The 16,430-nt window shown below is 44.9% G+C and overlaps 2 protein-coding genes across 2 annotated transcripts in view; both read right to left on the bottom strand.

Annotated features, from left to right (window-relative positions):
* ZNF732 (zinc finger protein 732) overlaps window positions 1-3,618 on the bottom strand; it is a 40,161-nt gene extending 36,543 nt beyond the window's left edge. Inside the window, 1 exon segment of the mRNA XM_058430252.1 lies at window positions 3,400-3,618. Coding sequence (XP_058286235.1) covers window positions 3,400-3,402 — 3 coding nt within the window. The 5' untranslated portion in view covers window positions 3,403-3,618.
* Window positions 3,619-5,600: 1,982 nt separating this feature from the next.
* Window positions 5,601-16,430, bottom strand: part of LOC131381648 (collagen alpha-1(I) chain-like) — a 29,920-nt gene continuing 19,090 nt past the window's right edge. Inside the window, exons 5-6 of the mRNA XM_058430113.1 lie at window positions 8,070-8,194; window positions 5,601-6,644 (exon numbers count right to left, since the gene is read on the bottom strand). The gene's annotated coding sequence lies outside the window, so the exon portion shown is untranslated. The remainder of the gene's footprint in view (window positions 6,645-8,069; window positions 8,195-16,430) is intronic.

Genomic DNA, 16,430 nt, shown 5'->3' with positions numbered 1-16,430 from the left:
ATATATGAAGTTCTCAGGTTTAATCAATGCACATGTGTGATCCTGATTGGGATTATGGGCCCCATGATCATGGAATCAGTGTCAGATTTGAAGATGCCAGGCACACTGACAAAGGAGGAATAACTGATTGCAGTACTAAAAAGTTATTTTTGTAGAAATCCAGTATAACTGTTATAGAAGCAACTGTAGATAGAAGGAGAGACCATTCTGTTTCCAGATTTGGGGAGCACTTTGCTGCACTTTGTGCAACTTGCCACCAAATTATGGGTTGTGAGTGGAATCCTGAGAAAGGTTTTTCTCTAAAGTGAAGCCTAGAGGGCACTTGTGTATAATGTCTGGTGATTCTGGACAGTGTGAGGAAAAATATAACTAAAAGTAAAATCATCTCCAATCCTAAAAAACTCCACAATAATAGAGAAGTAAGAAAATGTTTTGTTACATAATTAAACCAAAATGTGATGTGCATCATAGGCAATCTACTAAGAGACTACAAACACAGAAACTCACCATAATTAATTCTCAAGTAGAAGACATGACAGCACCATTTGTCATATACAGCTTATTGTAATTTCACCTAGTAATCTGAGAACTCATCTGGGTTTTCTAATTGGTAATATTCATAGAAAAAATAAACTTCCAACATTTTCATGACAGGAGGTATATTTGCAATGTGAGGCTAGGTACCTGCTGAAGGCAGCCTCCTAGTCGCCTACAGAAACTGTGGGATAGGGTGCATGTTCTTGCTATTTACATTTCAAAGCAATAGTTTCCAGGTCCTAGATAAAGACAAGTTTGACTCAAAAAAGACAAATGACTTATTTAACTGACAAAAATGACTTACATAAATTTTAAAGAGGCAGAGAAAATACTTAAAAAGTTTTCAAGACAGGCACAGTGGCTCACGCCTGCAATCCCAGCACTTTGGGAGGCCGAGGCGGACAAATTGTAATGCCCAACCTTGTTTTTACTAACCCTGTTTTTAGACTCTCCCTCTTCCTTTAATCACCTAGCCTTGTTTCCACCTGAGTTGACTCTCCCTTAGCTAAGAGCCAGACAGACTCCATCTTGGCTCTTTCACTGGCAGCCCCTTCCTCAAGGACTTAACTTGTGCAAGCTGACTCCCAGCACATCCAAGAATGCAATTAACTGATAAAATATTGTGGCGAGCAATATCCGCAGTTCCCAGGAATTCGTCTGATTGATAACGCCCAAAAGTCCCGCGTCTATCACCTTGTAATAATCTTAAAGCCCCTGCACCTGGAACTGTTTACTTTCCTGTAACCATTTATCCTTTTAACTTTTTGCCTATTTTATTTCTGTGAAATTGTTTTAACTAGACCCCCCTCCCCTTTCTAAACCAAAGTGTACAAGAAAATCTAGTCCCTTCTTCGGGCCGAGAGAACTTTGAGCGTTAGCCGTCTCTTGGCCGCTGGCTAAATAAACGGACTCTTAATTCATCTCGAAGTGTGGCGTTTTCTCTAACTCGCTCAGGTACAACATTATCACCCGAGGTAAGGAGTTCAAGACCAGCCTGGCCAACATGGTGAAACTCCCTCTCTACTAAAATTACAAAAATTAGCCGGGCGTGGTGGCGCAGGCCTGTAATCCAGCTACTTAGAAGGCTGAGGCAGGAGAATTGTTTGAACTTGGGAGGTGGAGGTTGCAGTGAGCCGATATCAGGGCACTGCACTCCAGCCTGGGCAACAGAGTGAGACTCTGGTTCAAGAAAACAAAACAAAAAATGTTTTCAAACTAAATGCTTTAAGAAAAGGGAGAAGAGCAAAAATTATTCCCTCATTCTAAAGAGAGACCATTAAGCCGCGTCTAATTTGGGTTTGCTACTACAACAGCCAGGTTTAAAGGCATGGTCTTGAACTCACTAACGTCTGAATTCTCGCAGGCAAGTGAGGGATGGAGTTGGGCACACTGTGTGCACAAGAAAGAAGATTTGTGAGGAAGAAAAAAGCAGAAGAGAGAAAGGAGCTATCAAGAGTCATGGTGGGGGCAGGGCAGGACTGACTAAAGGACTGGTTTGTGCTACAAGTGCAGGTCTAGGCAGGGCTACCATCTGACTGATTCATGTGTCCATAAAGGCAGAAGAGATTAGCATCAGGTGGTCCAGAAGCCTGGGTGGGGGAAGGAAACAGGTTCCTGCTATAGATCGAGTGTCTGGGGTTGAAATGAGTCAGGAGTCTTCCTGGCACTGTGTGTTCTTGGCAGAACACCCTGTGAGCAAAGCTGTCATGGGCACAATTCCTGAGGGTAGAACCCTGTCCTGGGAGGAGTGTGGCAATGCGAATGCCCAGTGAGCATCCTCGGGAGTGGGTTAGCATTAAGTGGGGGCTGGCAGTAGGGTGCAGGGAAGGGATGTTTCTCAGAACTCCTTTCCTCTAAGTTCCCAGTCCCCTCTCTCCCCAGGAGGAGACCTGGAGGAACCCAACAGTGCCCAGCAGGACCGCGCATGTGCAGAACCCAGTCGCGACTCCCGCAGACACCTGGCATCTCCCTCCAGCCCAGGCTCAGCCATGTCTTTCTTCTGACAGAAAACGTGCGGAGTTTGCTCAACACCAGTCAATGCTCCAACCCCAAAGCTGTGTCCAGCAACTCACTGACGACACCACCCAGAATCAGCGCAGACCCCACAAGCTCAGCACTCTTCCCGCAGCTGCTCCCCTGCAGACGCCAGTCCCTGCCTCTGCACACCCGTCTTCATTTCTGAACGCCTGCCAACAAACTAAGGGCACCCACATCCTCCTGAGGTTCAATAATGTGGCAAAACTACTCACAACTCAGCGAAGCGCTGTGCGCGCCCACACTAGCGTATTCTAAAAGACGCCACACAGGAACAGCCACGCGGAGGAGGCGCACAGGGCAAGGGGACTGGTGGGCAAGTTGGAGCGGGCGGGTGATTTGCTTCGCTTCCTCACACACCTCACAAAAGCCTTCAAGACCCGCCGGCAGCCCCCAAACCACCAGCCATGGCCGGGGCTGTCCCATTAATGAGTCCCCATTTGCTCACATGAACTCTACGTTTTGATAGGGCCTCGATATCATTCCAAACAGCATAAAGTAGGGAGGGACCCCCAGACCACAGCTCCTCCCAGGCGGGCACCTCCCACGCCGCGCAGGCGTTTTCCCGATGAGCTTCTCCTCACCCCACAGCCTGGGGAAGGTGCAGGGCTGCGGGCGCAGAGCTGCACAAGGAGGGCTGCAGGCTGGGCCAGAGCCGCCTTGCGGGGACCGACATGAACCCGGGTCCCACGCCGGAGGGGACTGGGGACTGAGGGGTGAGCGGCGGCAGCGGGGACTCCGTTCGCAGACTCGGTCCCGCCGCCGCCATTTCCCGCCGGTTCCGATGAGGCCTCCCCCGCCTTGGGACGCCCTCCCCCCCACACTCACCATTTCCCCACTTCAGGGGTGTAGCGGAGTCTCAGCTACGAATCATCCAATACCCGCAGGTCACAGAGCGACGGAGGCTGAGGCTGTGACCGAATCACCGACGCCTCCCTGAGGGGTGAAAGCACGGCGGCAGAGGCCCTAACCGAGCTCACGCTGGAGCCAAAGGCAAAAGCCGCGCCAGATCGCGGAGGCCGCCCCCTCCTTTCCGGCTGCGCGCCTGATTGGGCAGTTCTCAGTCCAGGGCTCTGATTGGATAAGACACCAAGCTCCCCACCCTCAGAATTTGAGTGACAGAACTTGCCACCACACAGTGCACTTAATGAGGCAAGAGTGACAGACTCGTGCCTCCAGGTATTTTCAGTCAGGACTTTCTGTGCTAGGCTTGGCTCTGTTGGGGGTTCATTTTTAACCTTCTGGTGTGTAAGGTTACGTCCATTTATAAATTGTGTACGCACGCGCGCACACACACAGACACACACTTGTTCACAAATGGAAACAATATAATGACAATTATTTTAATATTTTAGATTTCATAACCTCTGTGTCCTCTGGTCTTCTGAGTAGGATTTTAAGAGGGAAGCAATCCTTTAAAAAATAAGGTGTTAGCTATTTGTGAATTTTCAATTTTTTATTAGCCACATCAAAAATAATAAGAAGAAACAAGTGAAATGATTTATAATTTTAACCTATTGTATCCAAAATATTCTTTCAATATGTGATCAATATATAATTAGAAATAAAGTATATTTCTGATGTAATTCGTCTAAACTCACTGTGTATTTTATGGTTGCAGCACATTTTACCTCAAACCAGCCACATTCCAGGTACCCAGTAGCTACATATGTCCGGTGGCTGCCACACTGAGTGCAGCCATGAGGGCTCTGACCTCAAGAAAGTGAGGGCCTGAACACGTCTTTTCTGCTGGAAGTAAGGGACCAGCCTCTCTACCAACTTTTCTCCTCAGGATGAAGGATGGGTGGGACAGTGCCCCTAGAGAGAACAGGGACTGCAAGCTGAGAGTGTCCACGTGAAGATCACTGTCTCCTCCTTGCTGTTTGGTGCCAGTGTGGTGGTCTTCTCAGTACAGCCAAGTCTGGACTCTCTTCCTATGACCAGGAAGAATAAGACATACAGACACCAGAGAGTGAGTAAAGCAGAGTAGGATTTATTAAGCAAAAGGAAACCTCTCAGCAGTAAGAGGGGACATGAAAGCAAGTTGCCAGAAATGGGGCTGAGTTTATGTGGCAACAACAAGGAAGTCTTCTGTGGGTTCTGCCCAAATGGGAGGGGCAAAGTTCCCCTATAACAGTGTTGCATCTGAGCATGCCTGGGATTGACCACAGTGACTCCGTCTTGGTTATTACCCATGAGTGCACAAGCGAAACCCACAGCAGGTGGAAAGGGTGAAGCTAAAACCAAAATACTTATGTCATGTTAGGTAACATTATAAGGAGCTGGGTCAAGTTAATGACATTTGGGTTGATTTATTACACTCGGGCCTAAGTGGGGACAGTCCCTTCTGATCAACATCCTGGCATAAGAGGAAATTCTTAACCACATTTCTTCCTGCTAGCTACAGGGGTGGTGCATGTGCGGTCCCATGGGTGTTTTTCCTCTCCAGAGACCGTCCCTCCCTATCTTCCTAACTAGCTCCTGACTGCCTCCTCTCTCAGGGGTTCCTCTTCCTTTTATTTTTATTTATTTATTTTTTTTTCTTGAGACAGAGTCTCGCTCTGTTGCCCAGGCTGGAGTGCAGTGGCGCAATCTCGGCTCACTGCAAGCTCGGCCTCCTGGGTTCACGCCATTCTCCTGCCTCAGCCTCTCCGAGTAGCTGGGACTACAGGCGCCCGCCACCATGCCCGGCTAATTTTTTTTTGTATTTTTAGTAGAGACGGAGTTTCACCGTGGTCTCCATCTCCTGACCTCGTGATCTGCCCGCCTCGGCCTCCCAAAGTGCTGGGATTACAAGCGTGAGCCACTGCGCCCGGCCTTCCTCTTCCTTTTAAATATCAGACAGTAAACAAGGAATGATGGGTACACAGGAGGAGAGAGCACCATGTCTTCAGATCTCTTCACAGCCTTGCCCTCCAGAGTTTAGATGTGGAGGGAATAGATTAAAGGCAAACTTCTTGTTTTGCTATTTATCTTTGGACCTAACCGTCAGGCTGTAACTGTGTGTTTTTCTCCTGTGGTGTGGGGCACTGTGTGAGTTTAAGGGCCAATCACATGCATCCACTTCTACCTGCACTTCTGTTCCCAAAAGGAAGGCCATGAGTGTGAGTTGTCCAGGTCCTTGACATTTTGAACAAAGAATTGAACAAAATGCAAAATGGAATGAAACACATGAGGGAAACAGTAAAAGCAGGGGTTTATTAAAGCAAGAAAGCACTCCACAGGGTGGGTGTGGGCCCCAGCAAGCAGCTCAAGGACCCGGTTACAAAGTTTTCTGGGTTTTAAGTACTCCTTTTGAGGTCCCTATCAGCTACCCCTTATCTGGTGAAAGATACCAAATTAGCCACGTACCAACGTGGCTAATCAAAGGCTGAGGTGAATTGGTACCCTGTGCAGGTGAAGGCATGGCCTGTGCTTGGCCGACAGCCACTCCAAGTCACTCTCCTTTTCTATTACAGAACTGGTGCGAAGGGGACCAGTGGGCTTTGATCCTTTGCTACTCGGGTGTAGATGAGGTTCTTCCTTTTGGTTTAGATGTAGGAAGTTCACATCAATTGGCCTTAGGTTCCTTGCTCCCAGACCTTGGTGTTTCTTCTTTAGGAAGTCAGCATGAATTGGCCTTAAGCTCCCTGCCTCCAGACCCTATTCTCCTGCCTCACTTCTGTATAAGTCAATACCATCTTACAACAAATTTAATTTTAAATAAAGGAAACACAAAATCAATAGTTATAGGGTGCCAAGCATTTGCAGGTTATTTGTAATCAATCTGTCCTGGAATCCTGGAATCCTGTCTTTAATGGGTGTATATATTACTAAGCTATAACTGCATAACAATCCTGAAACATACTAGCTCAGGATTGAGCTGGTTAGAAATTTAGGCTGGGCTCAGCCGGGCCATTCTTCTGGGCTCAGTTTGGCTCCTTCAGGTGTGAGTGGTCAGCTGCTGGTGAATTAGGTGGCTCCGCTTCTAAGAGTGAGCTGTCTGTAAACTGGCGCACTTTGGCTTTCCTCAGCATGCTATTTTATCCTCTGGAAAGTTAAAATGGGCTTGTTCTCATAGAGATGGAAGAATTCTGAAAAAGATAACAGAAGCATTTAAGACCTTTGGAACCTGGGCCCCAAACTGGCACCCTGTCATATGCACAGCTTTAGCCTGTGCAAATAACTCAAGAGATACTCAAGTTTGGGAACAGAATCTGTTTCTTGATGGGAACAACTATAAAAGCCATTTCCAAGAACATGAATACAATAAGAATTTTTTTTAAATTGCTGTTTTTGCAATCAATTTCATCATGACTTTTCTTGCAGATGTGGCTTATATAACTATCTCACAGCTCCCAAGCAGCTGGCTTGGACTCAGGATCGATGCTTCCCTAACTCTGAAGCCCATGCACTGCCATATACCACACTACTCAGCCAGCTTTTCGTGTCCTTCAAGGGGCTGAAGAGTGACACTTCTGAAATAGAAGCAAGATTTTTTTTTTTTTTTTTTAGAATCTCATCCCATGCACCCTTTACTCTTCACCACTGGAAATAATTCACTTCAGGGAATGGTTCTGAAGTCTCTTGGAAAAACTGGAAACAATTTGAGGAAATTGCTGAGCATTGGGTTTAGGAAATTAATGCCCAACATTACATTTTTAGTTTATCATAGGAGAAATTTGAAAACACCTATAATGCACTCAACATAGCAGCAAACTCTTTATTTTTTGTATTTGTAGACTATTTATGATTTTTAATACAGACTAAGTCAAATTACTGTTCCTGAAACAACTTTTGCTCTGCAGGCAAGTGACATAGCAATAGGGCTGCTGACATTTTTTCCTGCTGCAATTTAGCCAACCAGCAGAGTAGGCTTTGAAGGGCCAAGATGTTTTCTAAGACCCCACATTTAGGAGCAGCTATAGGGCAAATGCCTAGAGCACACATAGAAATCACACACAACCAATGCATTCCTCACCCTGAATCAATGCTTCTCACCCTTGGAGGCATATTAGCCTGTTGTGCGTGTAGGTGGTGGTATTTAAAGTTCCCAAACCCAAATTTCAAGGGAAAAATTAAGCCAGAATCCCTAGCATAAGACCCAGGCAACAGTCAGTGTGATTTAAAGCTCTCCAGGTGATTACAATATGCAACCATACTCCCAAATGTCTGCTGTAAACCAACATCTTTCGGAGAACCGGTTGAAAATATTTCTCAAACTAATGTAAAAAGTGTTTGCTATTGAGTTGTGCCCTTTCAGTCTTACCTGTATTACCCACATTCTTCCTTTGCAAAACTGACCTCTGCTACTTGTTTTGTTCGTGATTCAAACCAGTTCCACACACACTGAGTGCACACTATGTGCAGCCCACTGTGCTCGGTGAATATTGTTGTGGAGGAAGGACTTTGCTGTAAGAAATTGCGTTCCCCAAAACTAAAACCATGCTACTTATTCAATTGATGTAAAAAATGAAAGACTGAGGGGTACTCCCAAGGGTCAAGACATGTATTCATACCTTGGAATATTGGTATCCATCTCATGATGACTGAGTGTAAATGGTCCACTTTTTTTTTTTGATATGAAGTCTCGCTCTGTTGCCCCAGGTTGGAGTGCAGTGGACCACACCTGGCCAATGCCCCACTTTCAAACAAAACAATACAAAACATTGCTATTATTCTGAAATATTAAGTTAGTATTAAATATGTAATATTTACATTTTTATTGATGTATAACATGCATACAGAAATGCATCCACAATGAAGTATTAATGTAATGCTCAATAATTTATAACAAAGCTAATACATTTGTGTAACTATAGAATAGAACTACCCTTGCTTTTGCCCACAAACCACTTCCTCTTTTCCTTCCCCCCAAATCTAACCACAATCTGAAGAACTAATGTTATAGATGGTTTGTCTTTTTAGACAAGTCTTCTATTAGAGAATATTTTAAACTTATACACAGTAACCAATATAGTACAATAGGCTGATGCTCAGCCTCAACATCTACTAATTATGTCTCATTTATGTTTAATTTCTCCTTCACTGTTTTTTTTTTTTTTGGTTTTTTTTTGTTTTTTGTTTTTTGTTTTTTCAGACAGAGTCTTGCTCTTGTCGCCCAGGCTGGAGTGCTGTGGCAGCATCTGGGCTCACTGCAAGCTCCACCTCCCAGGTTCACTCCATTCTCCTGCCTCAGCCTCCCGAGTAGCTGGGACTACAGGCACCCACCACCAAGCCTGACTAATTTTTTGTATTTTTAGTAGAGATGGGGTTTCACCATGTTAGCCAGGATGGTCTCGATTTCCTGACCTCGTGATCCGCCCACCTCGGCCTCCCAAACTGCTAGGATTATAGGCATGAGCCACTGTGCACCGGCCTCCCATCCCCACTTTATTACTGTTTTTAGTTATTTTCTGTAAGATAAGATGTATATGCATAGAAACATACAGTCTTGACTGTACCTTTTTGACAAATCAATACATCCATATAACCTTTTCTCTTTCAATCATAGAATTATTGCCACTTAACAATTATTAATATGCATGTGAATTACCTGAAAATATTTGAAATCCAGATTTTGATACAATATATCTGGGTTTTGCCTGAAAATGTGTATTTCTAACAAAGTACAGATTCATAGAGCACATGATAACTACAAGGTCTCTTTTGTCTAAAGTGTATAAAACTTGATGAATAAAATTAAGAAAAATTGACCTCAGAGAAAGGAACAAATCAAAACGCATGTGCAACATGCTATCTGTAGGAGCATTTCATCAACAATGACTCACAGTCATATGTGACCTTTACTGAATTGCCCAAAATTCAGTCATTGATACCAAGTGCACTTAAATTTCATAGTTTCCTATTAAAATTATATTTAATGCCTTTACAAAATATAACTCAGTTTTCTTATAAAATTAAGTAACAATATTTGATATGACATCATAAGTTCCATTTATATTAAACTTAAACTTACACAATTTTATTAGACAGTGTCTGTGTGTCTACCACTCCATAGCCTTTTGGCTTCCAGAATTTGCACAGGCACCACAGCTGGGAAGCACAGGACAGATTCACTAGACACAGGATGTTCCCTGCATCTTTATCTCTCAGTTCATCAGTGAACCAAGTCAGGTGAGAATTGAGGTCATGTATTCGCTAGCATATAGTGTCTCATGGACCTTCTCTTTAGCGAGAAAAGGGACTAGAAGATTATTTTAGGGAGCAGTTCCTGGGACATGGGCTAAGCTGCCTAAGGAGTGAGGCTTCTGTCCAGCAGATACAGACTTCTCGGAAGAGAACGATAAGGCAGCCATTCTGAACCTGGAGCTCATTGCCCCTTATCCCATCTCATTAAGACAATTCTGAGGGGTTGTTCTGGAACATGTCTGGATGGTGGCGGTTAAAAGACAGTATGAGCTTTGATGGGACTTGGGTAAGATCTGTCATGGGAAGGTAGGAGGCCAATGCTCAGCATCTGAGTTTGTGTTCTTGAGGAAAATGGGTTGCCATTTTAGGCCCAAGTCCATTTTCACTAAAGAGTAGGCTAGAGAGTCTGCATGGCTCCCAGATTCCATTTATGATTATTTCAGGGGGTGGGGTCAGGAAGGGTCTAAGTCTCAATATCTTTGGGAAATTCTGGAAAGTCTGTTTTGGAAACCTGGAAAGAACTCTTGCCTGGTGCCTGAATGCTTGATCTGCTGTTCTGCATTTATAGATTCTTGACAGCCAGAGAGCCAGGTTTGCATTCACATTGACAGAGCTGTGAGTCAGAGGTTGAAGTGGCCAGGACAAGTGTCTTGGTGACGGGCTAGGGTACATTATGATAGCAAACTTCAAGACTGTTTACATGCAGCTTGGCAATCAGGGTTGAGTCCTAGTCCAAGTGCTTAGATGCAGCATGGGGCCAATCAATAAATCCACCTCCAGTCCTTCAGCTGTCTATGAGGTAAAAGGGAGCCAAGTTCATGTCTTGATTGGGAGGGCTCTACCAGGTGTTTAGATGACACCCTGGATTTCTTGACTTCTGACTTACTTAAAAGAACAGATTCAGGACAGATGAATTCTTGGATGTGTGAACAGTCATTACCCTGCTAGGATAATGTGAGACAGATTGCATTAAAATAGAAGGTGTTAGAAACCCCTGACAATAAGGAGAAAAATCACAAACTCAATTTAAAAATACACAGAACTTATTTTAAAAATTACACATTAAAATAAGTTGGCTGGGCGCAGTGGCTCACGCCTGTAATCCCAGCACTTGGGAGGCTGAGGTGGGTGGATCACAAGGTCAGGAGATCAAGAGCATCCTGGCTAACACGGTGAAACCCCATCTCTACTAAAAATACAAAAACAAAATTAGCCCGGAGTGGTGGCAGGCGCCTGTAGTGCCAGCTGCTCTGGAGGCTAAGGCAGGAAAATGGTGTGAACCTGGGAGGCGGAGCTTGCAATGAGCCGAGATTGCACCACTGCACTCCAGCCTAAGCGACAGAGCAAGACTCCGTCTCAAAAAAAAAAAAAAAAAGAAGTAAAAATGGCCATTTTGCCAGGCATGGTAGCTCACGCCTGTAATCCCAGCACTCTGGGAGGCTGAGGCGGGTGGATCACCTGAGGTCAGGAGTTCGAGACCAGCCCAGTCAACATGGGGAAACCCTGTCTCTATTAAAAACACAAAATTAGCCAGGCTTTGTGGCACATGCCTGTAGTCCCAGCTACTCGGGAGGCTGAGGCAGGAGAATCACTTGAACCCCGGAGGTGGAGGTTGCAGTGAGCCAAGATTGTGCCATTGCACTCCAGCCTGGATGACAAGAGGGAAACTCCATTTCAAAAAAAAAAAGGCCATTTTTCACAAGGCATCCAACTTCAATGTGGTTAGAAAAAAAAGCTCCAAAATATATGAGTTTTTTCTAGCATCACTTTGGGAAATTAAATGTTTTCTAATATGGTCCCTTTTTATGAGCAGTAGAAACACACTCTTCATACTTGTAAAGTGTATAAGTGGTCAATAACCTTTTGAAAGGTAATTTGAAAATATGTATCAAGAGTTGAAAGAAGCCAAGTATGATAGCTCACACCTGTAATTTTAGCACTTTGAGAGGGGAAGGTGGGTGAATTGACTGAATCCAGGAGTTCCAGATCAGGCTGAGCTACATGCCAAAACGTCGTATGTATAAAAAATGCAAAAAATGGCCGGGTGTGGTGGCTCATGCCTGTAATCCTACCACTTTGGGAGGCTGAGATGGGAAGATTATGAGGTCAGGAGTTTGAGACCAGTCTGGCCAACATGGTGAAACCCCATCTGTACTAAAAATACAAAAATTAGTCAGGCATGGTGGCACATGCCTGTAGTCCCAGCTACTCAGAAGGCTAAGGCAGGAGAATCGCTTGAACCCGGGAGGTGGAGATTGCAGTGAGCAGAGATTGCACCACTGCACTCCAGCCTGGGTGACAGAATGAGATTCTGTTCCAAAAAAAAAAAAAAATGCAAAAACTACTGGGGTGTTGTGGTCTGAGCCTGTAGTTCCAGCTACTTGGGAGGCTGAGGTAAGAAGATCAGTTGAGTTTGGGATGTATAGGTCATAGTGAGCTGAAATTGTGTCATTGCACTTCAGCCTGGGCAACAGAGTGAAACCACATTTAAAAATAAAAAAGAAGTTGAGAGTTACATGCTCTTGCATAAAGGATTCTACCTGTTGAAAGGCATCTCATAAGAACACTTGAGCATCTGCACAGAGATGCTCACACTAGCATGTTGTTGGTGGGCATATACATAATCAATAAATAAGAAGAAACAGAAGTGGAAGTAAAAAAAGAAAAAGAAGAAGAAGGAAAAGAAGGAGGAAGAGGAGGAGGAGGAGAAGCAGACGAAGAAGAAGAAGAAGAAGAAGAAGAAGAAGAAGCAAAAAGAAGAAGAGAAAGAAGAAGAGAAGAAGAAGAGGAAGAAGAAGAAGCAAAAAGAAGAAGAAGAAAAAGAAGAAGGAGAAGGAGGAGGAGGAGAAGGAGAAGAAGAAGAACAACAACAACAAGAACAAGAAGAAGAAGAAGAAGAAAGAAGAAGGAGAAGGAGGAGGAGGAGAAGAAGAAGAAGAAGAAGAAGAAGAAGAAGAAGAAGAAGAAGAAGAAGAAGAAGAAGAAGAAGAAGAAGAAGAAGAAGAAGAAGAAGAAGAAAAGAAACACACATATATGTGAATTTTTTGGTCATGAACACCCAGAAAATATCTTTCCTGACATTAGGAAAGAATTGGGAAGGAATTTTTGGCTAAGTTCCCAAAAGCAATTGAAAGAAAAACAAACATTGACAAATGGGACCTAATTAAACTAAAAAGCTGCTGCACAGCAAAAGAAGCTATCCACAGAGTAAACAAAAAATTTATAGAATGAAAGAAAATATTTGAAAACTATGCATCTGACAAAGGCCTAATTTCCAGAATCTGTAAGAAGTGTAAACAATCAAGCAAAACAAAACAAAACAAAATAAGCCTCTTTTAAAATGAGCAAAAACACGAACAGATACTTATCAAAGGAGAATTTACAGGCACCCAACAAACATTAAAATATCCTCCACATGACTAACCATCAGAGCAATGCAAATCAAAACCACAGTGAGATAACATCTCACACCAGTCAAAATGGCAATTATTAAAAAGTCAAAAAAGGAAGATGTTGGTGAGGCTGTGGATAAAACGGAACACTTATACACTCCAGGTAAAAATTTAAATCAGTTCAGCCACTATAGAAAGCAGTATGGAGATTCCTCAAAGAATTTAGAACTACCATTTAATCTGGCAATCCCATTACTGGGTATTTATTCCAAAGAAACCCAATTATTCTACCAAAAAGCTGTCAGTGGATCTACAATTCTGGGGTCTGGAGGATGGTGGCTCTCTTCTCACAGCTCAACTAGGTGGTGCCCCAGTGGGGACTCTTTGTAGGGGCTTCAACCCCACATTTGCCTTCCACATTGCGCTAGCAGAGGATCTCCATGAGGGCCCCACCCCTGCAGCAAACTTCTGCCTGGGCATCCAGGAATTTCCATACATCATCTGAAATCTAAACGGAGGTTCCCAAACCACAATTCTCAACTTCTGTGCACCTGCAGGCTCAATACCAGGTAGAAGATGACAAGGCTTGGGGCCTCCACCCTCTGAAGCAATAGCCCAAGCTGTACCTTGGCACCTTTAAGTCACAGCTGGAGTGGCTAAAACACAGGGCACCAAATCCCTAGACTGCACACAGCAGAGGGACCCAGGGCCTGGCCCACAAACCATTTTTTATTCCTAAACCTCCGGGCCTGTGATGGGACAGGCTGCCACAAAGTTCTCTGACATGACCTGGAGACATTTTCCCCATTGTCTTGGTGATTAACTTTTGGATCCTCATTACTTATGCAAATTTTTGCAGCTGGCTTCAATTTCTCCTCATAAAATGGGATTTTCTTTTCTATCACATTGTCAGGCTGCATATTTTCCATACTTTTATGCTCTGTTTCCCTTGTAAAACTGAAAGCCTTTAACAGCACCCAAGTCACATCTTAAATGCTTTGCTGCTTAGAAATTTCTCCCACCAGATACTCTAAATCATCTCTCTCAAGTTCAAAGTTTCACAAATCTCTAGGACAGGGGCAGAATGCTGCCAGTCTCTTTGCTAATACTTAACAAGAGTCATCTTTGCTCCAGTTGCCAACAAGTTCCTCATCTCTATCTGAGACCACCACAGTGTGGATTTTATTGTCCATATCATTATCAGCATTTTGGTCAAACCCATCAACTAGTCTTTAGGAAGTTTAAAACTTTCCCACATTTTTCTATCTTCTTCTGAGCCCTCCAAACTGTTCCAACCTCTGCCTGTTACTCAGAACTTCATTTTTGGTTATCTTTTGAGCAGCGTCTCACTCTACTGGTACCAATTTACTGGATTAGACCATTTTCATTTTCATGCTGCTGATAAAGACATATCCAAGCCTGGGCAATTTACAAAAGAAAGAGGTCTAATGGACTTACAGTTCCATATGGCTAGGGAGGCCTCACAATCATGGTGCAAGCTGAAAGGCACATCTCACATGGCAGCCGACAAGAGATGAGAGCTTGTGGAGGGAAACTCCCCTTTATAAGCAAGCCATCAGATCTCATCAGACATACTCACTGTCATGAGAACTGCATGGAAAAGACCTGCCCCCATGATTCAATTACCTCCCACTGGGTCCCTCCCACAACACATGGGAACTCAAAATGAGATTTGGGTGGGACGCAGCCAAACCAAATCAGGCTCCTCCTGGGCTTCTGTTGTTTTCTGGGTGAATGGGTGATCCTTTCCCCTAGACGACTCCACCTCAACCCAGCCCCTCCCAGTCAGTAATCTCCCCTACTACTCCCCCAGATGCTAAGTATTGCTCACTTGAGTCTTTCTCACCCTAACTGAAAATTAATGTCTGATTCCTCTCTCTCCCCTGTATAACCTCTGTGAAAAATGTCAGATGCCTTAGACCCAGGAGGTTTCCTGCCTGTATTTCCTTTCCCAGCTCCCTCTCCCAGGTATGTAGACTCCATCAATTCATTCACACATATGTGTTCAGAGCCTACCCTGTTCCAGCCACTGGGGATATAGCAGTGAACAAAAACAATGCCCCCATCCTGTGGGAGCTTGAGTTCTAGTTGGGAGAGACAGATAAGAGACAAGATGAATAAATAATATATAAGTGTGATTGATAGTGATAAGGACTGTGGAGAAAAACAGATTGAGAAAGGAAGACAGTAAATCCCCAGGGGAGGTAGTTCTGCAACTTTAGAGGTGGATCAGGGAAGACCTCACTGTGAAGGTGATATTTAGTCAAAGGCTTGAAGGAGGTAAGGGAGGGAACTGTGCACTTAACTAAAGGAAGAGCAGTCCAGGCAAAAGGAACAGCAGGTGCAGGCGGACTGGGGAGCCCGTATGTTCCAGGAACAGCACAGGGCCAGGGTGGCTGCCGGGCAGCAAGTGAGAGGAGGTGTGGTGGGAGGTAAGCTCAGGGGGAGTGATGTGCAGGCAACATGGGCCAATTCTCCAGGGTCCTCCGAGTCACCTTAAAGCCTTTGGCTTTTACTCTGATGAGACAGGAAGCCAGCCCATGGTTCTGTGCAGAGCATTGATATGATCTCACCTAGTGTTGGGTTGCAAAGGGACTTCAGGGGTCAACAATGGAAGTGGAGATCAGTTAGGAGGAGAGGGATGAAGGGGGCTCACACCAGGTGATGAGTAGTCACGGGGGATGAGAAGCAATTGGATTCTTATGTCTTGAAGGTGGGGCCCACAGGAGGTGGGTGTGAGAGAGGAGGTGAGGACAGTGGCCTGGATCACTAACTGGAAGGATGGGGTTTGGAGAGGAGCAGGTCTGGGTAGGAGGATACAATGTGGGCAGCCTGCACACAGCATTTAGAGCTTTCTCTCCAGCTGTGTGTCAGTGGGTACTTGCCCCTGTGCCTTTGCACATGTTGGACTCTGTGCCTGGAAGTCATTCCCTGCCCTGGGAGAAGAACTTTAACTGCCTTCTCAAGGGCACCGTCTGTGAATCTGTCCTGTCGGCCCCCACCCCCTCTATCCCTCTCTTTGCTTCATGCACATGCTGGACCTCATGCACGTTGCACAGCCCTGACCATACTGTGCCCCACAAATAAGGACAGCATGCCATCCATCCCTGAAGCCTGTGTTTCTCAGAGTGCCCACACCTCAGAGTGTCCGCCACACAGTAAAGGCTCAAACAAAGACTGACTAGGGACCTGATTGGGGTCTTGCTCTCCCTTTAGCTTTAAGCCTCAATTGGCAGCAATCACAGAGCTTCGTCCCTCCCTGTAAGCCTGTCTGGGTGTTTATGCTGGATGACATGCACCCCCTCTGCCAGGAGC

Source organism: Hylobates moloch, unplaced genomic scaffold (assembly GCF_009828535.3).
Source record: "Hylobates moloch isolate HMO894 unplaced genomic scaffold, HMol_V3 SCAFFOLD_17, whole genome shotgun sequence".
Classification (NCBI taxonomy): domain Eukaryota; kingdom Metazoa; phylum Chordata; class Mammalia; order Primates; family Hylobatidae; genus Hylobates; species Hylobates moloch.
This window is presented reverse-complemented; position numbering and strand designations above follow the sequence as displayed.